This window comes from Parasteatoda tepidariorum, chromosome 9, assembly GCF_043381705.1.
Source record: "Parasteatoda tepidariorum isolate YZ-2023 chromosome 9, CAS_Ptep_4.0, whole genome shotgun sequence".
In the NCBI taxonomy this organism is placed as follows: Eukaryota; Metazoa; Arthropoda; class Arachnida; order Araneae; family Theridiidae; genus Parasteatoda; species Parasteatoda tepidariorum.
The window spans coordinates 74,933,107-74,957,364 of NC_092212.1; the positions used below are offsets into that span (position 1 = coordinate 74,933,107).

The 24,258-nt window shown below is 27.8% G+C and overlaps 1 protein-coding gene across 1 annotated transcript in view; it reads right to left on the reverse strand.

Annotated features, from left to right (window-relative positions):
- Positions 1-24,258, reverse strand: part of LOC107436429 (uncharacterized) — a 208,279-nt gene that overhangs the window by 41,871 nt on the left and 142,150 nt on the right. Inside the window, exons 97-112 of the mRNA XM_071185916.1 lie at positions 23,335-23,364; positions 22,867-22,896; positions 21,878-22,013; positions 21,142-21,305; positions 19,964-19,993; positions 19,768-19,797; positions 18,962-19,097; positions 17,977-18,140; positions 12,852-12,987; positions 10,630-10,793; positions 10,102-10,140; positions 8,620-8,652; positions 5,413-5,542; positions 4,111-4,256; positions 1,483-1,624; positions 211-374 (exon numbers count right to left, since the gene is read on the reverse strand). Of these exons, the coding sequence (XP_071042017.1) occupies positions 211-374; positions 1,483-1,624; positions 4,111-4,256; positions 5,413-5,542; positions 8,620-8,652; positions 10,102-10,140; positions 10,630-10,793; positions 12,852-12,987; positions 17,977-18,140; positions 18,962-19,097; positions 19,768-19,797; positions 19,964-19,993; positions 21,142-21,305; positions 21,878-22,013; positions 22,867-22,896; positions 23,335-23,364 (1,674 nt within the window). The remainder of the gene's footprint in view (positions 1-210; positions 375-1,482; positions 1,625-4,110; positions 4,257-5,412; positions 5,543-8,619; positions 8,653-10,101; positions 10,141-10,629; positions 10,794-12,851; positions 12,988-17,976; positions 18,141-18,961; positions 19,098-19,767; positions 19,798-19,963; positions 19,994-21,141; positions 21,306-21,877; positions 22,014-22,866; positions 22,897-23,334; positions 23,365-24,258) is intronic.

Sequence of the window (24,258 nt, forward strand, 5' to 3'; positions counted from 1 at the left end):
CCAAAACAAAGCGAAAATTCAAACATATGTATGCATTAAGATCTATTTGTTTGAGATTTTTTTAGATGTTGGCAAAGAAAGGTTATCGGCTTTAATTACTTTTTTACTATCATTCCGTATAATGTGCTAAAAACTAGTTACAGTCATAAATAAAAAGAAAATATAAACAAAATCATAAGAATAAATACAAAAATAAAACATTGTAAATACTTAAGTTTTCATGAATATCACAAGCAGGTTTCAAATTTGAATTTATGGGAAGTTTAAAACAGATTCCAAAAGTAGTAAAGAGCATGTTCTGAATGTTAACTATATCTTCTCCACTGCAGTGTGAAAACTGGTTTTGTATACACTGTACATTTTCTGAATTTGGCCTAAGAAAAATTAAATTAGCAATAGTTAAGACAAATGTAATAAACAAAGTATAGCTTAAAAGAAAAAGTTTTTGAATAGCAAAATCTATCAAATCTTTTAAACATACATCTTTTAAACATACAGCTTTAGGGCTTATATTCGAGAAGAATTTATTGGAAAAATAAAAGTAGCAAAAAAGATCTTTAATGGAGTACATGATGATTTGGTAAATAACAGCACGATGATGGCAATATGGTCAGTATTATGCACTGGCCGCCTTTACTTCTTTAAGCTCAAAGTCATTGATCTGAAGATAGGAGGGATTCAAGTTGATATTTCAGTCACTCACAATGATGGATCTGTGCCTTTGGCAACAAATATGTAACATAAAGTCTTATGCTACATATTTGCTGTGAAAACAAACCTCTGTATTAATAATGTGCGACCTGAATGCGTCATCGTATTAAGTTTTGTTTTTAAGGAACTCTCAATAATTTTAGGAAGATCTTCGAATTGGTACCTGTACCAAAACAATTGCTAAGGTTTGGTCAACTAAAAAAAATAAATCCCAAAAAAGATTTCGAAATTTAAAACTAGCATTGACCTCTGCGTACGTGAATTTATATTTTTCTTTATCTTATTTCATAATTTACTTTTAAGTAACTATTTCCACATGATAATACTAACAATGAACCATGATGGCTCAGGGGATAGAGTGTTCGCCTTTCAATAAGGTGGCTGGGTTCGTATCCTAGCGATGGCTGGTCGATACAAATTCTGCTGGCGTCAGTGATAGACGGATCATGGGTTATAGTCCCCTTGCCGTCAGGCTAACCTTGGGAGGTATTCGTGGTTTTCCTATCCATGAAACACAAATGCATTTTAGTTCCATCAAAAAGGTGGCCAATTTCTTCCAATATTTGATTCAGGAGTTCCATTGTCTTCTGGATTGGGTTAAAAATTTCAAGGCTACAGAGTTGAACTTTAGTAGTCGTAAGACCACAAATTTGGGTTTACTGTTTAAAGATGGTTATAAAATAATATGAATAATATGAAAGACTGAAAGTAAAATTGTATGAGGGCAGAAAATAAGAATGTTAAAAAAATTATATCATAGGAGTGGCTTACATTTCCAGAGCAACTTTATTTTTCTTATGTACTATAACATCCATCAGAACATTATGAAAACCAGGATAACAACTGTCCATCTCATCATCCTGTAGTTGGATAACACATTTTTCAGCGGATACTGATCCATCACCTTCCTCATCTAAAAATGCAAAAATTCAAGCTTTAATATAAAAGATAACTTTTAGTGTAGTTTTAAAAAATGGAAGTAAACATACATCATTTGATTAATTCTTTCATGTCTAAAATGAATGTTATATATAAAATAAGAAGCAAATTTTTAAAAAAAAAATTAGTATTGTGAGCAGAGGCAAAAATTAATGAAGGACCGTAATTTAAATGATTGTATTAGCCCAGATACGTTTAGATGTCTCTATAAGGTTTTTTTTTCTCATTACATTTTAGATTTTTTCGTAAAAAAAAAATTATTAAAGTGAATTTAAAAGTAAAAAATTCCAATGCATTGTGAGTATAATGTCAGAATTATAATGAGGTATTTTATTTTGCGACAATAGCACAGATAATAAGCCTTAAATAAAAACAGCATAACATCCCTTCACATTGATTGCTAGTCTGGGAGACCACTGATAATTATTTAATGATAGCCAGAGGAAAAGTTTAGAGATCTGGTACAAATGGCCACCACTAATTTTGAACCCTATGTGAGTTTTATTCTTTTCAATTGTGCAACTTAAGCTTTTTTAGAAATTGAATTCCAAACTTGTGATTCGAGACTTTATGGTTTGTGTTCATACATAAAAATAAATCATACAGAAAAAGTCACCTTAAATTCAAGTAATATTCCAGCTATATCATGCATAAAAAAACCCATTAAATTTAATTTCTCCAATTAGAACAATAATAAGATGGGCAGAAACTGAAAAATTCCATGACTTTTTCCAGACTGATTTTGTAAATTTTATCCAATTTTCGTAATTGGCAAAATAAATGTTACCATAAACCTTTTGAGCTATGCCTCATTTTTAGACATAAAATGCAACACAAAACACACAAAATTGCGATTAAAATGAAAAATTTTAAAAAAATAATTATAAGAAGATCTATTATTTTAGAAAAACTATTGCAAACTGTGACCACCCAAAACAAAAAAAACTCTCTCAGGTAAAAAAACATCCTTTTTACTTAGTAATCACATTTCACTAGATAAAAAAATTAATTAATCATTCAAATGTAAGAAAATTAAAAATCCAACAAAATACCAAAAGTGAGAAATTTAAAATACTTGGTTTATTAGAAATAAACATATTTATTTATGAAGTGTGTTCTACAAATAAAAAGTACCGTACATCCCTGGTGTATAAGTCTACTTTTCAAACCCCAAAACTGTTACGAAAAATAAGGGGTAGACTTGTACGCCGGTAATAAAGTCAGACATTCCTTGATTGTGAAATATCAATGCACTATATAAACAATGAGATAGATATGAATATCTCTGTCTCAATTTATTTTTACAAATTACCCCTTTCAAAAACTATCTTTAATATGTTATATACAAGTAATTTAACAATTTCTTGCTTCATATTTTTTTTACATATAAAGGTTTGCTTTAGAAATAATACTTTAAATTACGCTCACAAAAAGATGAGACTAAGGAAAGTTAAGATAAAGAGTATTTCATAAAATATAACACAATGAAAACTTTTAATACATACCATAAAACTACAAATTGTGTTGAATTTATTAATATTAGCAGTGTCGTTTCATTCGCATTTGCTGAGTCAGCATACAAAATCGTCTTCACCCCCATTCAAAGAATTCAAAATTCCACATTTTTTAAAATATTTTATAACAATACCACATTTTGACTCAGGTCTAGTAATATGTGACATTATTGAGGAATAATAATTGACTTATCAACAGCAGTTGATTAATGTACCGAAAATAACAGAAATTTATAGGGTGTACAAATAATTTTCCTCCTCTTTCTAAAAAAAATTAACAGTTTACTGTGAAAAAACGGTATATTATCCTTTATTCAAAGTATTCTCCATTACTAGACAATACATTTTCCCATCTATCTGTGAGCATTCGGATATCATGTCGGAAGAACTGATCTTTTGAGAGTATCTACGAATCGACCCATTCCTTGGTTCCTTCAAATGATGTAAGAGCAAGATCTCTTTGCGTTTGGGACGAATCTTCTCCCAAGTCCGTGCCTTTGTACAATTTCGGCCTTCCATTGTGTTCTTGGTCTTCCACGTTAAACTCACCATTTTTAAACTTCTGAAACCACTCACGGCAACTTCTCTCACTTAAAGCAGCCTAACCATATGCTTCTCCAAGTAATTGATGCGTCTCAGCTGAATTTAGGAAGTAAATCAAAAGTTCTCGCAAAGGACTCTTATTTGGCACAAAACTTGATATCTTTGTATGAAAACAATTATGTAATGCAAATACGGAATCACCAATGTTATGTTGTTACCAGATGAACAAACTGACAATATGTTTAACACCAGTTAATTTCTACATAAACTTCTGGCAGTGCCATCTAGTGACGAACGGTGGGAACTTATTTGTACACCCAATAATATCTCATAATCAAAAATAGGGGGTTAATTTATACACCAGGATATATGGTACATATTTTTTTCTGATGGTAAATCTTACCAGGATTGTAATTTGGGTTCTGCTCTATATACTGCCCAACAATAATAACTTCTTTTTCTACAATCCATTTGATCAAGGAATAAGTGTCTTTTCGACAAGGCAGGTCTCCAGTTTTTTTTATGCATGCAACTACAATGATTTTCAATCTGCAATTGAAAACAAAGATTCTGCTCTTAATTGATAACTTACTATACTTTTTAATATTTTCTAAACTTTATAAATTTGTAGTATTTTACTCAATTATTACATTGAAGAAAAGATAAAATATTGAGAAGTCAACAACTTTGGATTGTTTGTAATTTCTGTTGAAGAAAAGATTTTAAAAACTACTAAAAAGTATTTAATACAACTAAATATATTGAAGTTTTTGGTAATTCGAAGACAATTGTAAATTGGTAATTAATAAATGCGAAATTTTACTTTTTTATTTAGGGATGGAAAATAAATTTCATCATATTATATGGAGAACTTTTTTTTTTTACAATATAAAAAAATATTGAAAAATTTTATAACATAAAATTGAAAAAGCATGGTGCATTGAGGCTCAAAAAATTCAATAATGAAGAAAAAATCACTCTTATTTTTATGAGAGGGACTAATTTCTACCATGGTCTGAAATTTGAATTTTTACAACTTATGAAATGTTAATTCTTTTCTTTTTTTAATTTCCGTTCATGCAGTATGCTTATAAAAAATTAAGTGCATTTTTTTTAATAAAAATACTGCCCATTAAATTCACTTTAGATATAATAATGAAGGATTTCAATAGTGCTTCTTCTCTTAGGAATAAAAAAGTTTTCAAGTGATATAAATGATTTGTGATTAAACCTATTTTTTTTCCCAGTAGATTTACCAAGGAAAAATTGAACCTCTTATTGTTTTTACATTTACTAATCTATTTGAAAGGTACATTCGTATTTGTTTAAAAAAATCTTTGAATTATAATGCTACTTAAATAGTTTGCTCCTGTATCATATAAAGTTTAAAATCTTCAAAAAAAAAAAAAAAAAAAAATTTTTCAGTGTAGTTTNAAAGAAAAAAATTCCATAATGCAATTTCAACAAATTATCTGGTCTAACCAGATTTCAGATTGATTTAACCTGATTTTATAAAAGCATTTGCATAAAATGTGTTTCAACAAAAAGCTATTTTACAGAGAGTAACATATTCATCGAAGAAAAAAAGCGCATTTTTATGAGAAAGAATTTTTTGAAATTCAAAATACCACAATATAAAAACACATTGCTTTATTTCATTTAAAAACAAAAAAAAAAACATCAATGAAATAATATCAAATCATACTTTTTTAATGAGACTTTATCTATGATGTCTTGAACTGTCAGATTATGTTTAAGTAAACTAGATAAAACACAATCTTTAATTTTTAATTTCCATGCTAATATTCTATCTTCACTGCATTCTTCAGTTTTTCCTATAAGAAAATATAAATGGTACTTACACTCTGTTAATGGTACTGATACTTACACTCATTTATAATCCGAAATTATAAATGAGTGTAAGTATCAGAACATAATTACTGTTAGTTGTTTAACAGAAAAACAAGTTAATTGTGCAGAAATTTCAAACTCTTTAATTACAAATTAAAGTCTAACCCTATTATAGTTAGTTTTATTGAAAGTTTTTAGTGGTCCTATCTGAACTGTTATTTCATCTACTTAAAATGAACGGTTAAGAAATGGTAGTTTGTTTACACCAGATTCAAATTTCTTTTTTTTGTAGGTATTTAAATAAAAGTTAAAAAATTTAAAAGTATATAAAGAAGACATTTAATTAAAAAAAATGAAGTAAGACATATTGTGTGAAGAAGTGTTTAAAGCAGGGGTCTGTCCAGACATTTTGTGAAAGGTCCTGTCTTTGTAAAATTGTGAAAAAACTATTCATAATTTGGGAATATAAAAAAGCGTCATATCATATTCTTTCAATCAGGGTCCTCCTGCTTTTGTGAATTTGTGCAAATAGGGTCCTGTTATTGCAAAAATTACTAAAAACCATTTCAAGAAGTTTTTAAATTGTAAATAGATACAAGATTCTGCTCAACAATTGCTACTAAATTAGAGATGCAACATACAAATACTTGGTATTTAGCCTCTACTGTTCAACACAGAATATTCATTTCGGACTTATAATAGAAACAAAATAACTCACATTTTTAATAATTTCAATTGACATATTTTAAATAACACAACTTAGAAATGTATCACTTTTAATGCACTTGTTACGCATTAGGTAAACTTAAACAATTCTTAAATTTATAATATTGTATTTAAAAAATTGCCAGAAATTAATTTTTATTTAAAAAATATTCTATTAATTATTTTTATGAATAAATATAAATTGCTCAATTACAGTGGAGCATCGTTTATACGACGCCGAAGGGACCACCGAAAAACGTAGTATAAACGATAATGTCGCATAATCGATTTTTACTTCTAAAACTGAAACTAACTCTGTTTTCAGTTAATATTAATGTTTAACGTGTTGATTTACATAAATTTCTAAATTAGACAAAGCAAAACAAACAAATAACCAAAGAAGAAAAATTGCAATGAGCAATTTGACTGTATGTTACCTTTAATTATATTTTTTTGCTATTAGTCTCTACAATGCTTTGAATAGCGAGTTGAACTTACTGCTTTCTATGATGCAATTTTAAATTTCTAATCACGGCCAAATCTAATGGCTGAATCGCACTTGTGCAATTTGCAGGAAAAAAGAGAGCTTTTACATCTTCCAAAATAATTAGTATCGATGTGTGCGCTGGACATTGGTCGATGAATAGCAAAATTTTTCGTTTTTGCCTCTTCATAACATTGTCTAGTTTTTTCAGTTATCTAGTAAAAATTACGGTCGTCGTCCAAGAATTCTTGTTGACACCCTTTTCTGTATCACTCATGTTGGCAAATGCCGCCCTTTTTTAAAATACACAAGAAAAATAAAAAATTAAATAAACGTGAACAAACGTCGTATAAATGTAAACGTCATATAAGTGATCGTCGTATAAACGATGCTCCACTGTACTTATTTACAAAAAAAATTATGGTTTTATAGTAATAAGAATGCGCACACGATGCTTGTAAAAGTAGAAATATTTTCTTAGAGTACTACATTTGGAATTTAAACTGTGGGAAACTTTACGAAACTAAACTGAGTTTGTCTCAAACAGTCTTTTTTCTCTCCCTCCCTGGGAAGGGTTTATTCGATTAACAAAACAATAATGAAGATAAACAAATTTGTGAGGGGTCCGATAAAAAGATAAAATTGATTTGTGAAGTGTCCGTTTTAATGAAAAAATATTTTGTGAAGGGTTTGTTAATGGACCCAAATTTCTTCTAAACAGACCACTGGCTTAAAGTGAGTCATTTCACTGAAATGATCAATGCGAGTTGTTCCAAATACAAGCACAATGGGAGAGTGAATCAGTTATATTAAAAATTTAAACTCTTAAACGTAACTTTTTTCAAATAAAAACAACAAACTTCTAAAAAAAGACAAAAATTGAAAAGATAAACATTCGAAAAATTCTAAAAACAGGCGAAATAGGATAGTGAATCGGTTGAATTAGAAACTCAAACCTTTAAAATTAATTTTTTTCAAAGATAACTAGATTATAAACTTTAATCAATAAAATAAAAAATTAAAGGCTAACCAAAGTTTTTATAACCTTTATTTATGGCTATTACAAAGGCACTCATCCTAAAGGGACTGAAAATCCTCCCTAACTAGTAGTAACTATCGGCTCAGTACAAGGTACACACCACATAAAATAGTTCCAGCTCATATTATTTATTGTGCAAAATAGTGATGAGCAACAGTTTTAAATAGTGAACCCCAAAAGCTTGAAACATACAAACAAATACATGCATACTGTAAAAAGAAAATTTGCTACAATTATTCGGTAAAACAAAGATTTATATTTTCGTCATAGAAAAAACTGAATTTATTAAAAATTTTAAAGTTTCATTAGATTACATATCTAGTTTTCATTTATTTATGGTATAACACACACCAAACTGCATTATTTTAGTAAGAAACTAACAAGACAATATAAAATCTAAGCTTGGCAGAAACAGATATGTTATTTATTTGTTGATCTTTTTCAATTCTATGCTTTTATGTTTCTACAAATCTGAAGGTTCTTTCTTGTCATTTTAGAGAAATACTGTTAAATTCATCTGCATATAAGAACTTGTGGATTGATTTTTTAAGAAAAAAGTAAAGCTTTAATTTTTTTTTTTAGTTTTGCTAAAATTTGACTAAAAGTAACATTTCTCCTAAGTAAATAAAGAAAAATCTCAGGAAAGAATGATTTAGAAATCTTATAAATATCAAACATCAAGGCCTTATTTTCATAAGTCTAAGATGTTAGGTTTTATTTCGTAAAGTTTTTAGTTTTTCGTAAAGATGTTATACTTTATTACGAATGAAATTAAATGATTCTATAAAATAATGAAGATGCAATTTAAACTAGTAAAAGAAAATCTTACTTACGAGGTACTAAATAACAGGTAATGTATGTAACACCTAAAAGGAAACCCAGAATCTATAAATCCATAAAACAAAATATATTTCAGAAAATGTAACTACAGAAAATTAAAAAAATAATGACATGTTCATGCAGCAATTATGAAATCTTTTGCTTTTTTATAAAATCAAGGATTGAATTTGAAGGGGTTAAGGTATTAAGAATACTTAAAATTATTAATATATATATATATATAAAAACTTGCATTTTCAAGAAAAGCTTTTTTAGTTTAATACTAAGGCCAGTTTTTCTAGAATGTGATCTGAACTTTAAAACAGTTATAAATCTTATAACATATTTCTATAAATAATTTAAATTGAAAAAAAATTTCGCTCCTATTTTGTTTATTGTAAACAATGATACTTAGTTAACTAATGTTTCTCAGAACACTGGAGTGATGCGAAACAATATTAAAAAATATTTATCATAATTTAAAAAACACATTTTGATAAACGAAAATTTAAAATTCATATTACATCAAACTTTAAATCACCTCCTGTTAAATTATATTAAGCCTATTATAATTAAATAAAAAAAGCTGAAGAGGTTAGGTATGAATCTTTAATTTGATACTTTTTGGAATTGGGTAGATGACATTAAAAAAATAATAAAGAGTTAAATTTTAAAAAAAGAAATAGAATCTTTATTAAAATGAAGGAAATAATATTTTGAACGTTTTTAGAGAAAAGTATTAACATATTAAAATGGCTTATGCAGTATTAATTACTGTAATAAATGTATATATGGGATAATTGTAAACTTCTTGTTACATATTACATTTACTTGTGAACTACTATTGTGAGTTTGTGAACAATAATAAGTGAAGAACCCACATAATTGAATTGAATTTATGGTTTATTGGCACAAAATCCAAAGGTGGATATGCTGCGCCAAACAACGTGTTATAACAGATCAAAAGGCAAAAAAGAATCCACAGAGACGGCAACAGATATGTTCACTTCAGTTGTTGAGATCAGAATATTGGCAAAATATTTAATATTTTTAAAATAAATTATTTCAATATACTTTCCTACTTAAATGCATGATGTCAATCGCAAGCATAAGTATACTTTACATAAATGAACTTGAAAAAAAAAATATGATAGCTAAATAAAAATAAGACAACTAGAGGTTATATCAGGTAATATTAGAAGAAAATCAACAATTAACTGCAGTAGTCATAGTCTGTTTGTCTTCAAACTGTTTCATTTAAACTTTTTTTTACATTAGGTACTTATAACTATTTTTAAAGAAATAATTATTCATTTCTATAAACCACAGAAGTGGAACATTGAAAGAAAAACATTTTATTCTACATAGTTTGCATTTTATTTCATTTATTAAAATTATTGCATGTTAAAGGCGATTAAAAATAGAATTATAGTGATGATATAAATTTAAACTATTAGGTTAATCGGTTTGTTAAGATAATTAATAAGACAACTCACTTGGAATAGAGGGGATCATACAATCCTCAGGCGTTTGTTCTATAAGAAAAAGTGAGAACCAGTTTAACTGTATTTTTTACTCACTTGTTACAAATTTAGTTTAGACAGGTTTTTTGTTAAACTAAAACTGTAAAAAAGTAAATACATGAATGCAAAAAGATGAAAAAGAGCAGAAAGTTTCAGTTGTACAAAATAAACGATATACAGATTTTTATGAGGAAGATATGAAACAACTCTTGAAGTATTAATGTATTAGGACATGGGCTCTAAGAAGGATAATACAGTCAGTGAGCTTGTAACGTAGTTTTGATCAATATCTCTTTTCTGCACACTTGTTCAGTTGGCCTATTACATTGCTCTTGAGACTCATCTAATTTAGACTTACATGCATTTGTAATATATATTTTTAAAAATGTGTCGAAAAAGACCTCACAAAACATAAATATAAGACAATTTTTTTTTAAAGAAAGCTTTTATATTGCAAATAAAAATATTCAAATAAATAAAAAATAATAGAAATCTGTTTACCGGTGCTTTTGTGAACTTCGCAAGCAGGCACGTAATGTTCAGGTAAAGGAAGGTCAAAACAGAAATCATAAACAGCATAGAGAATAGCTTGAATACTAACAATACTATGTCCACTACAATGGCGAAAGAAAGGTCGTGCACACTTCATTTTGTATGAGCTTGGCCTAAAAGAAATAAATTAGATACATGAAATCATAAATGAAGTAACATCACAGATTGTGCTTTTTTATTAATCACAGAATTCATAAATGTAATTAAAGATGTCTTCAAAGGATAGCCACTAACAAGTCTGATGGCCTGTAAGGTGGTGTCCACCTATCACTGTTTTATAGTTTTTGAGGCTAGATAGTTAATTTATTATAATTTTTCAGAAAAAAAGTGATAGCCCATCACTGAATGCCCTGTTATCTCCTGAAGTTAGTGATTTCGCTTATGCGTTAATCGTAGGTGAGAAGCAAAAACAAAGAAAAGATATTTGAATATCCTGGTTCCTGAGGAACCGTAGATTCAGAAGTCTAGCCGAATCACTGAACGGTGCTTATTTACATTAATCTCAATGAGATGAATGGCTGAGTGAACCGCAGGCAGTTATCAAGATCAAGAACAGAATTTATTCATTCTAGGTCAGCATTTTAAGAGTCAGATATGCCACAACACGTGGTTACAATTATTATAGGATATTTTTCAGTACGGAACAATTGACAAGATTATTTTTAGCTTAGATCAGCGGTACCGAAATGGTTTTTGCGGAACCCTAGTGTTCGGTGGAATGGTAGCAAGGATTCCTAGAGTTAGGACTTCTTTCGAACAGATCTGATTTTTGATGAGTTATGAACTCTAGTCGAATCACTGATGAGTAGTACTTATTTTTATTAATCTAATTGAGATGAATGGCTAAGTGAACTGCAGGCAGTTATCAAGATCAAGAACAGAATTTATACATCCTAGGTCAGCATTTTAAGAGTCAGATATGGCATAACAGGTGGTTAAAATTATTATAAGATATTTTTAATTATGAAACAATTGACAAGATTATTTTTAGTATAAAACAGCGGTACTAAATGGTTTATGGGGAACCCTAGGGTTTGGAAGAAGGGTCGCAAAAGTTCCAAGAGTTAGGACTTCCTTCAAACAGTTCTGATTTTCGATGAGTTATGAATTCTAGCCGAATCACTGATGAGTACTTATTTTTATTAATCTCAATGAGATGAATGGCTGAGTGAACCGCAGGCAGTTATCAAGGTCAAGAACAGACTTTACTCATCCTAGGTCAGCATTTTAAGAGTCAGATATGCCACAACAGGTGGTCTCAATTAGTATAAGATATTTTTCATTATGGAACAATTGACAAGATTATTTTTAGGTTAGATCAGCGGTACCTAAATGGTACTCACGGAGCCCTAGGGTTTGGTAGAAGGGTCGCAAGGGTTCCAAGAGTTAGGATTTCATTTAAATAGTTATGATTTTTGAAACTTGTAATTAAATTTTTTATCCTATTAATTACCCATTATTTATTAATTATTTTCATGAAATTATGTAATTAAAACGCTTTTGAAAAATTGCAAAATTAAATTTTTTTCTTTTCATAACAGGTAGGTACTTTATTTACATCAGACTAGAGCTGCACAATGGGCTATTGGTTACGGTTTGGGAAACATTCCTGAGACATGCCTTCACAATTTGTGAGGTCACTATATTTTAGACATAAATCTGAAGGGGAAGGAAATTTTCTCCAGACCCCTATACCAATAGTAATGCACAGCTACTATTTCTTACATTTTTGATAACAAAATGGATAAAAAGTTCATTTAAATAAATTTACATACCATAAACTATTTATTATAATTATAAAAACTTAATGAATCTAATTAACTCAGGTCTTTAAACTAAACTTTTGAATCATTTACATCTAGGTGTTTGTAAAATAACGTTAAATCAAATTTACAAAACAAAGAATAATACACTGAAACATAAACTTAGCTACCAACCATTAGAAGAAATTTTCCCAAAAAATTATAGAAGTTGATTGCTCTGTTAACTCCTATTCTATGGAAGTAATAATAATATATATAATCTTAAATAGCTATTATTTTATAATATATCGTAATTTAAAATTTTTTTTTTAAAAATAAATTTGATATCTATTACTCTAAACATAAACCACAAAGAAAGAAGAATAAAGAATACAAGTTCCAAAAATTTACATTTTACAAAAAACCTACATTGTTAGATCAGACCAAAATTTTTCAGAAACTATAACATCAACTAAAGCATGTTGAAATCCAGGATAACACTTGTCCATTTCTCGACCATTTATTTCCATAACACATTTTTTAGGGTCATTATTATCCTTCTCATCTGAAATAAATTCAAATAAAATTAAACCTTTGAATAAAAAACAAAGAACAAATTTTCTATTTAAAAGTGATTTTTAAATATTTGCTACCTATCACTAAACTTAAAAAAATGAATTTAATATGATTATATTACATAATGATAATAAATTATTAGAATCGAAATCGAATTACATTTAGAAAATATACTTTAATCTTCTGTTAAATATTTTTTTAAAGTAAAAAATGGCATAAGCAAGAGTGAATAACACAAATATTTCAGATTGCATTATAATTAAAAAAAAACAGGATAAAATTAATTAAAAAACATAATAAATAGCTAAAACGCTGAACACAGTTCAAAATTTAGTGTTCTGAGCCAAAATTATTAGTAGGAGAATTTTTGCTTTGAATTTTGGGAATTTCTAGAGTGGAATTTTGAAAGTACCGTAATTTATGGAAGAAACGCCGCTCCTATTGTAAACGCCGCACTTGCGATAATGAGACTAAAAAGAAAAAAAATCATGGTAAACGCCGCACATGTTGTAAACGTCGCACCCATAATAATGTTTTAGCGGCAAAAGTAAATACAGTATAGGATCCAAAATCAGCACTTCAAGACCGACGAAATTCCGTATCTCTTCCGGAAATTCCAATATAGCGCCCATATATTACAATCATTCAATTACGCTGTTAATTTCTGAAAAACCAATAAATTTATCTAAGTTTCAATTATAAATTATGATGGGGTGAATTTAAAACTGACCCATCTTTAGAAATTTCATTAATTAAAATAATAATCTATATGACATAATCAAGGAGAAATAATAGTTTCTTCTTCAGTGCGAGATCATTCTCATTTTTTTTACATAACATTTTGTTTTAACAAGAGACTCTCACCTCTCTTAAAAAAAAAAAAGTTAACAAGGAACTACAAAAAAAGTAACAACTAATGCTAAGAAACTAACAATGAAAAACTACAAAAAAGAAGCAAATAACTAATAACGATAAGAAAAAAAGAAGTTAACAAGTAACAAAAAAAAGTAACAGTTAATAACTAATAAAAAGATAAATAAATCGAATAATAAAAAAAAAGCAGCAGTAGCTAAGGGATCGAATTCATTTTGTACACCAAGTGAGAAAGAAGTTTCAATGTAAAAAGGGTGTGGCTAATTTATGGTCAAACAGGAGAGGGAAATGTGGGGACAAACCAGTAAAGCACTTGCACAGCTGTCAAGAGTGATTGATCAGTTTCTCCCAACTTGTATTTCTTTATTTTGTTCATTGGAAATGCAGATGTTTTTACTTTTCAATTTCAACTACTTTAGGAATGGATGTTTTGTTTGACACAGATTTATTATTACTTACTTCAAGGGAAAAAAAATTCCAAATAAAAAGAAAATATGACAGATTTTTTTTCTCTTATCAACAAAAATTTAAAAAAAAAAAAAAAAAAAGAAAAAAAAAGTATGTTGCAACAAAGTGAGAAAAAATGCGAAAGAGCTATCAACCACACGATTTGACCAGAACTAGATCGAAATCAACCCACTTTCTTTAAGGGGTAGTGGGTTAGCAATAGTGGCGCCATCTTTTGCCATTATTCACAAATATTTTTATTAAAATTTTTATTTTCTCTTTGAAAAATGTAAAATGTATTTTTAAAATATCATTAACGCCGCACTTAAAATTTAAAAACTTTTAAACTCGTAAACGTGGCGGCGTTTCTTCCATAAATTAGGGTATATATTTTTTAAATTTGCAGAATATAACACTTTTTGACTTGCTCATTCATGCATAAAAAATGCAATTAAAAAATAGGTTATTAATAATTCTAAATATCAATTTCTCAGACAGTAATTGGTTATTATGGGCTNAAAAAATACTTCTTGATTATGTCAAAACACAATTAGGGGCCGAGTTTCGTGCCCGGGCGAGGCTTCTGGGGCGATATATTGTGATTACAGACACACACACACACACACACACAGCCGCGTTTATTATTATGTATAGATATGATACCTAGTGCATCTATAGCACTAGGAGCTATCTAGCTAGAACTGAAAATTTGAATTTTCAGTTAGTAGCCTTAAGTTGGTAGACTCTAATAAATAATTAGTTGCACTTTTTTCCTCAAACTTAATGAGTCAGGGACTAATATCAACCGGTCTTTTTTATTTAATAACCAATTTCGGTATTTTTTTTGCTCGTATTAAATTATATTTTTTAAAAAAAGTTCTTATTAAAAATAACTGAAGGTTACGAAAAGTTAATTCAACAATAAAAATGGGGACAATATTTAGTTAAATATATTCATTACATACTTTAACATACTGATAATAAACTTTATTTAAAAATATTAAGGGATGCAAAATACATTTAATATATTTATTACAATTTTGAAATATATGAATTGTTAAAGAACTTTACTTTTACATGAATCATCACGAATTTATTTATTCTAAAGGCTTAAAATTTTGAAAGAAGACATTGGATATTTTGTTTGTTTACCAGTGTTTCTACATTCATGAACTTTCATCATAAAACAATTAAAAAAAAAAACATAGAAAAAGAGGCTGGTTGTTGACTCAGCTCACCACATGGTGAGTCAAGGCAACATGGTTTCAAGTTGATATTTGGTTATATAATAACAAAAATAGTTGGTTGCACTCTACATTGATGAAAATTTGAAGTTTGAAAGACTTTTTGGGGAATTTGGGGTAATATAAAAACAGAAAAAAAATTCATTCATGAGAATTAGTAGCATAGTCAGGCATTACTATAAATAAATAATGTTTCATTACAATGGAAAGTTCCATATCTGGAACCGTCTGCACTTGGGAAGGTATGAATAACACACACAAGCACGTAAACGTCGTTCAAGACAAATTTGTTACCATCGTGGAATTATTTTAATATCACTCATTATGAACAAAGAACGGTCAAAATTCTCCTATTTTACACTGCTGTCAATACTTTTAAATATTGGGGAAAATTTGTTAGTATTACTCATTATATATAAAAAATGATCAAAAATCCCCAATCCTAACCCGGAGCCATAATGGCTCAGGGGATAGAGCGTTCGCCTTCCAATGAGGTGAACCAGGTTTGAATCCCAGTGATGGCTGGTCGATATGAATTCCCCATCTGGCTTGCACTGACCACAGTGCTGACGTGAAATATCCTCATTGGTAGATTAATCAGGGGTTAGAGTCCCCTTGCTGTAAGGCTAACCATGGGAGGTTCTCGTGGCCTTCCTCTCCATGTAAAGCAAATGTGGGTTAGTTCTATCACAAAGTCCTCCACGAAGGCAAATTTCTGATAAAACTTGATCCAGGAGTTCCCTTGTCTTATGTATTGGGTTCAAAATTACTAGGCTATGGAGTTGAACATTAGTAGTTGTAAGCCCAAATTTGGGTCGGCTGTTCAACAACGGTTATAAAATTATAAAATCCTAACCCGTGGGTCAATCTTGCAGAGATTGATGTGAGAATCTTTCCAGGCGTACTTTTTCTGCAATTACATCACTGTGTTTGACTTTTAGTCATGCTGGTAATGTATAATAATCAATGTAGAGTCTTATAAAAATTTAAAAAATGGGTGCTTCTCAAACAAATTTCGCCAAAGTGGGTGGCAAACGAAGGGATTCAAACAAAATTCAAGTGTAGCGATATTTAAGAATTAATTATAATAAGAATTAATTAGAAAGCTTTTCTAATTGAGATTTTGTATTTACAGAAATTTTTTCATTTTACTTAAGTCTGCACTTCGGCACAAATATTTTGCTATCCTAAATGCAAGAAAAGGATGTAAAAAAATTTTTTTTGGAAAAAGGAAAATGCTATAAAGCGCCTACAAAAAAAAAAAACTTTTTCAGGTGTCCGAATATAGGGCTTCATGCTGTATAATACATACAAGTGATATACAAACTTGGATATTTATTAGAAATCTTTATTATGCACATGAATTAAAGCTAACTTTCCAAAACCATATTGTAATGCTGGGTTATATAAGGGCATTTTTATACAGATGCAGCATTAAATATTACCAATCTTTGAGTAAAAAACTAATTTAGGCATGGAAAAATTTTTTGTAAAAAAAGTAAATTAATAAATAAACAAAATAGCAATTTATAAAAATGAAGACAAAATTGTCAACAAAAGCACACATGGCCAGTCAGCAACAAATAGAATATACTGTTGATGTAATTGGAATTCAGTTTGCAGAAAATAAAAAGATAATTTAATTTTAAAATTTTATTTTTATATGATTACTTTCAAAATTAATTTTTTTAAGTACAAGCTATTCTGATTTTATTGATATTTATGAAATCTTTGTTACACAACATGCAAAATATACGAATGATCAAATATATGCAAATTTAAAATAACTTAAAAAAATACACATTTTTGAATGTAATTTTGTCATAAAATGTGCCTTTAAAGGATTGAATTTTTGCTGACTTCTACCAAGAAATACATAAATCTTTAAATACCTCATAACATATCATATATGAAATCACAACTAAATACATCAGTAAAACATAATACAGTAGAGAACCGATTATCCGGAACGATTGGGACTATCGCTATTCCGGATAACTGATTTTTCCGTTTTTCTGAATCGCTACAAAAAGCCGTTTTTTTAGTGTTAACCCAACTAAAAAAAAAAATATTTGGAAATAATCTTAAAAATAAGAAAAAACGATGAAGTAATACACTAATGATTATTTCTGAAATGATGGTAAGGAAAACATCTTTCAAAAAAGAAAGAAAAATCCTAAAATCTTATGAGGAAAAAAAAAAATTTTTTTTAAAAATTGCGGGAAAATTTATCGAATTTCGTTCCGGTTTTTTGGTTTTCCGGTTTTCTGATTTCCGGATAACGGGTTCTGTACTGTAAATAAATGAAAAAAGTATTAGTGACATCTCAAAACATAAAGATAATAAAGGAAACATATCTAGGAAAACTTTTAAATGCAAAAAAAAAATATTCATAATAAATTGAATGTAGTTACCAGAGCCTAAAGGAACTTTACAAGCAGGTGTGTAACTATCAGGAATAGGAAGGTCAAAACAGATACCACAAACAACATAGAGTATAGATTGAATATTAACAATACTGCTTCCAGTGCAATGGTCAAACAAATGCTGTATACACTGCATTTGACCTGAGCTTGGCCTAAAAGAAACATATGCATGAACATTAAATAAGTAGGTGCATAAGATAGAAGTAGATAAAATGAAAAACTCTCTGAGAACACAAAATCTCAATTAAAAAAACTTTCTGCATGCAGTGAGTAACTTGTGTAACTAGTTTCCATCCTTTTGTCGCCACGGCATTTTGGCAAAATTTGTTTTAAAATTATAGATTTTTTTAATAAATGTTTAACAATGTTTAACAACCAGAACAAAAAATAAGCACCTTTTAACAGGGATGAGAGTAGTCAGAAAGTAAAAAAGAGGAAATCAAAAAAACAAAAAAAAAGAAAGAAAAAAAAAAAAGAGAAAAATNAAAGCGGAAATCCGCGAATCCGCGGAAGAATCTCATCTCTGTTTTAAGTACTTTTTCAGCATTCAAAAAGTAATTTTAATCACTGTTCAAAAAAAAAAAATCATAATTAGGTAATTAGGATTTGAACAGTAATAAAAATTATTTTTTTCCATTGTTTAAAGTTCTTAATTTATAAACATAAGATCAAAAAAATTTTAAAAAACTTTAAATAATCCCGATAAAAAAACTAATTTCTGATAAATATTGCAGAGAAAATTGTGAAAAAACATAATTTTTTTTGTAATTTAGAACGACATTCGACTCAGCAAAGGAAAATTCTCATTTTAAGCACTTTTTATAAACCTTGAATATAAAAAGCACCTTTAAGAGCTTTTAAAAAACGTAAATCAAAAATAAGCACTTTTAAAATCTAAAATAAGCACTTTTTAAATGAATACAGAAATATAATGATCAGCTTTAATCAAAAATTTGTATTTAAACAAACTCACATTTCCAGATGACTTTCAGTTTTTTCGTTTATTATAATATCCATTAAAGCATCATGGAATTCGGGATAACATTTATTCATTTTTTTACTATTTATTCTCTTAACACATCTTTTAGTTCTTTTTTTAATCTTGCTACCTGAAGTAAAGAAAAAAAAAACATTAATTTTCAACATTTATCTAAAAATAAATTTTTTGCAAATTATTTTTCAAAGAATATTTTTTTTACAATTTATTTAATATAAAATTGATGAACAAATACTAAAATCATATAATTTGTTTTTATTATTATGAATAGAACCTTAAAAAAAGCAAATTCTTGACATTAAGTAAACACTAACCTAAATATTAACAGTTTACTATAAAGTCACATAACAATAAGAAATTATTAGGATTGAAACTTAATTAATTGGGTAAGCAAGGTTTAAATTTTTAATTAAGATAATTTTTAAGCAAGCAAAGAAGTAAGCAAAAAAGAAAATTGTTTAAGCATTAATTTTTACAAATGCCAGTTGCAAATTTTTTAAATGTATTTGAGGAAATTTTTTCTTTAAGGCATGGAACACGTTTTCAAATTATCCGGAAAAAAAGAAAAGGCTTTTTTAGACCTTATTATTTATGTAACTGTAAAATAAACAAAACTGTAAAATTAACAAATAGTATTAGGACTATGGGTTACATAATAAAAAAAATATGTATTCTTTTTGGCATTCATCATAAGTTGGCGTTCATCATAAGTTAAAAGTTCCACAAGTTTTTTTAGTATTTTGGAAATTTCTATAAATATCTCACACAAAACATAAACTTACTTCCAGGTTCACTTGCATCATCGTCAACCTCTAGAAAAAAATTTAATAATTTTACAAATCATTAAAAAAATACCGTAGTTTGCGCACAACCCTTTAAATAATAGCTGCACACAACTAATAACAAATTGAAAGTTCCAAAAGTGTTTTTAGTATTTTGGGAATTTTTATAAACATCTCACACAAACCATAAACTTACTTTCAGGATCGCTTGTGTCATCGTCAATCTCTAAAAAAAAACAAAACCTTTTATAAATTATTAAAAAAAATACCATAGTTTGCATACAGCTTTATAAATAATAGCTATACACAACTAAATAGTAGTAAAACGCAGGTAAGTCAGTTACATGAAATATACATTGTAATAACTTTACTGCAAATAAAATATAAAATCCTAAAATATTTTTTGAAAAAAATGAATTTAGGAAAAATAAAAACAATTACAGATAAAAAATAAATAAAAAAACAACATGCAGAAGAGAGAACAGATTTTAGAACAAAAGAAAAGTCCACCCAGCAACATATAAAATTAACTCTTGCATACTAGTATCAAAGCAATTTAAATTCTTACTGTGTAATGCTAAAATTATCATTCTTTTTAGAAGAAGAGAGATATGTGCTTTTCAGGTTTATCACAGACAAAAATTTTTTTATGGAGAAAAGTTGCAAGAAAATTAAAATACTCCTGAACTAGTTCACCATATTTCAAAAATAAATTTTTCTTAAAAAAAATTCTATACATGCTTAATTATTACTTTTCTTTTGCTGTATTTAAATTGAAGATGAATGTAGTCATACATGAATTTTGAAATAATTACTATCTTTCCACACAAGAACTGATATTTTACACTTGTTTAACCATAAATATATATATGTATACATATATATAAATTGCAAATGTCACTGCTAGCTTTCTATATTGTTAAAAGAATTTCATATTAAATCTAATGCATAAATAGAGCTTAAATCTAATTAACGCAATTTAACAAAGAAAATAATAATGTTAATTTAATTATCGAAGTAAATATGATGTTTTGGTCCATTAGTTGCATGGGAAACAGATAAGTTTCATAATATTAAAAACCATAAATATGGTAAATCCACAACATACATATAATACGACTTCGAGCCATTTAAAATATTCTGCAATGATGCAGAAAATTTAATTCCAGAATTTTGTTTTTATATGAATAATCAATTAATGAGCTATTTTAAACAGTTGCTCTTATGATTTTAAATATTTGTAAATCTTAATTACAAAATATGCATGTTTGTATGTCATGTGTATGTAGTTTTCTAAAACTTAACAAGAAACACACATTTTGAATGTAAATTTGTTTCAGAAAAAAGAACATTTAGGGAAATAAATGTAGTTACCAGAACTTTGAGGAACTTCACAAGCAGGTGCATAACTATCAGGAATGGGAAGGTCAAAACAGACATCAAAAATGTCATGGAGAATTGATTGAATAACAACTATACTGTTTCCAGTGCAGTGGTCAAACAAATGTTCTAAACATTGCATTTGGCCTGAACTTGGCCTAAAGGAAATAAGTGTATGAATACTAAAAACATAAATGGATTATAAAACAGTAAAAATTTTTTTTTAATTTTGCTCAAAGAATATGTTACAGTAGAGAACCGATTATCTGGAACGATCGGGACTATCGCTATTCCGGATAACTGATTTTTCCGGTTTTCTGAATCGCTACAAAAAGCCGTTTTTTTAGTGTTAAACCCTGGANTGGGGAAATAATCTTAAAAAGAAGAAAAAACGATGAAGTTATACACTAATGATTATTTCCAAAATTATGGTAAGGTGAACATCTTTCAAAAAAGAAAGAAAAATCCTAAAATCTTATGAGGAAAAAAAATTTTTTTTTTTTTAAATTGCGGGAAAATTTATTGAATTTCGTTCCGGTTTTTTGGTTTTCTGATTTCCGGATAACGGGTTCTGTACTGTATAAGTGTCTTGAGATACAGGAATAGGTAGATCAAATTGTAGAGCATTCAAATTTTAGTATATCATCCTTATTATTCTTAACATGAACCACGGTTAATATAAGAATAAATGAAAAGCATTAAGCAAAAATTTGCATTTAAAAAGGCTTACATTTCCAGTTGACTCTCAGTTTTTTCGTTTACTATAATATCCAATAATGCCTTATGGAAGCCTGGATAGCATTTATTCATTTCTTTTCTATCAATCTTTGTAACACATCTTTTAGTTCTTTTTTTATTTTTGTCACCTGAAATAAATAATATTAATTTCAGGCTTCAATTTAAAAATAAATGTTTTGCAATTAATTTCTCTACAGATATTTTTTAGCGCGCTTATATCAACGCTAATTTATGAAGATTACAGTCATATAATTTGAACTTATCATTATAATGTTGAAAAGGCTTTCAAATTCTTGACATAACATAAACACTAACCAAAATATTAAATGGTTAACATAATAATGTCACATAAGAATAATTAATTATTAAGATTGAAACTAAACAATTGGATTAACATCCTATTTAAGATATTAAGGGAGAACAACATAGCAAAACTTTTAGAAAAAATTTATTTTTTGATAATTTATTCTTTGAAGATTATTAAACTAAAATATCATCATCATAGTTGGCCAGACAGCAATGTGGGCCAATGCCTTCCTTTGAAGATTTCTCCATGTCGACTTCCAATTTATCTTTGATCTCCAATCCCTAATATAGATTTTCGTAAAAATGTATAAGCTACAGCATAATAAATCAAACAGAGCATGCGACACAGGGCATACTGTGAACAAATGAACTTGTGCTTTCAGGTGATTAATGGATTTGCTCATTAATCTCAAAACATTTTAATTATTATACGGAGATTGTGTAAGAAAAAGTAAAAGCATGGAAAAAGTGTTCCAATTATCAGCAAAGAGGGATTTATGAAACTTTAGTATGTATACAAATACAAAGAAAATAAATACTAGGACTAAGGGTTTAATTATGAAAAAATATTTTCTTTTGTAATTATCATTCTTGAGAATCTAAAGTTTAAAAAAGTTTTTTTCAGTATTTTGGGAATTTTTATACAAACAGAGATAACACAAAACTTAAACTTACTTTCAGGATTGCTTATATCATCTTCAGCCTCTGGAAAAAATTTAAATACTTTTACAAGACATTTAACTAATAGTACCATAGTTCATGTACAGCTCTTTAAATAGTAGATATACGCATACTATAGCATCTAAGTGAAATATTTATTATAACAGCTTTATTACAAATAACATATAAAATCTTACTTAATGAATTATATGAAATTTTTTGTTCTAGGCATGAAAAGCCTTCAAATTATTAAAAGAAGAGAGAAAAATTTATCAAAATTTATTATGAATACAAATCTATATGACCTAAATTCTAAAGAACACTAGGACTATGGGGACAAACACTAGAACAATGGGTTTAATTATGAAAAAAATATTTTTATTTCACAACCATTATTCTTTGAAATTAAAAGTTTAAAAAGTTGTTTTTTTTTTTTTTGAAATATTAGAAATTTTTATACAAACAGAGAAAACCTAAACTTACTTTCAGGATTGCTTGTGTCATCTTCAACCTCTGGAAAAATATTAAATACTTTTACAAGACATTCAATAAATATCATCATATACAATTCTTCAAATAGTAGTTAAACACAGCTACGGCAGCTAAATGAAATATATATTATAATAACTTTATTACAAATAAAATATAAAATCTTAACAATATTTTTAGAAAAAATTAATTTAGGTTAAGAAAAAATAATTTTTGATTACAAAGAAATAAAAAAACAACATGCAGAAGTGAGAACAGATTTTAGAATAGAATTTAGAACAATAGAATAGGAGGAAGAAAAAAAATCATTCAGAAAAAAAAATTAATTCTTGCATAGCAGTGTTTAATAATTATATTCTAATTGTGTAGGAATAAAATTATAATCTGTTCTTTTAAAAGGCATAAAAAACAACCAATTATTTTGCAAGAGGGTTGCGGGAAAATTAAAACACACATACACTAAACTTGTTTATAAAATATTACAAACGAAAAAAAAAAGTTTTTTTTAAAATTTTATAAATGCTTAATGATCTTTTTGAACTTGTTTTTAATTTTGCTGTATTTAAATAAAAGATGAATGTTGATGGAGTCAATTATGAATTTTAAAATTATTATAATATTTCCACAAAAGAACTATATTTAACACTTACTTAAATGTATCAAAAAATATGCACATAAAATTGCAAATGTCATAATTCTTTTAACAAGTATATATATATATATATACAGTTGAGAACCAATTATCCGGGATGCTCGGGACCATCGCTATCCCGGATATCTGAATTTCCCGGTTTTCTGGATCGACCAAAAAGTGTCGTTAATCGATGTTTTATCGAACCCGAAGTACAAGGAAAAAGTGTAATGCATAAAGTAAGAGAAAAAAGAAAGGTACTCCTAACTTTAAAAAGAAAAAAAAAA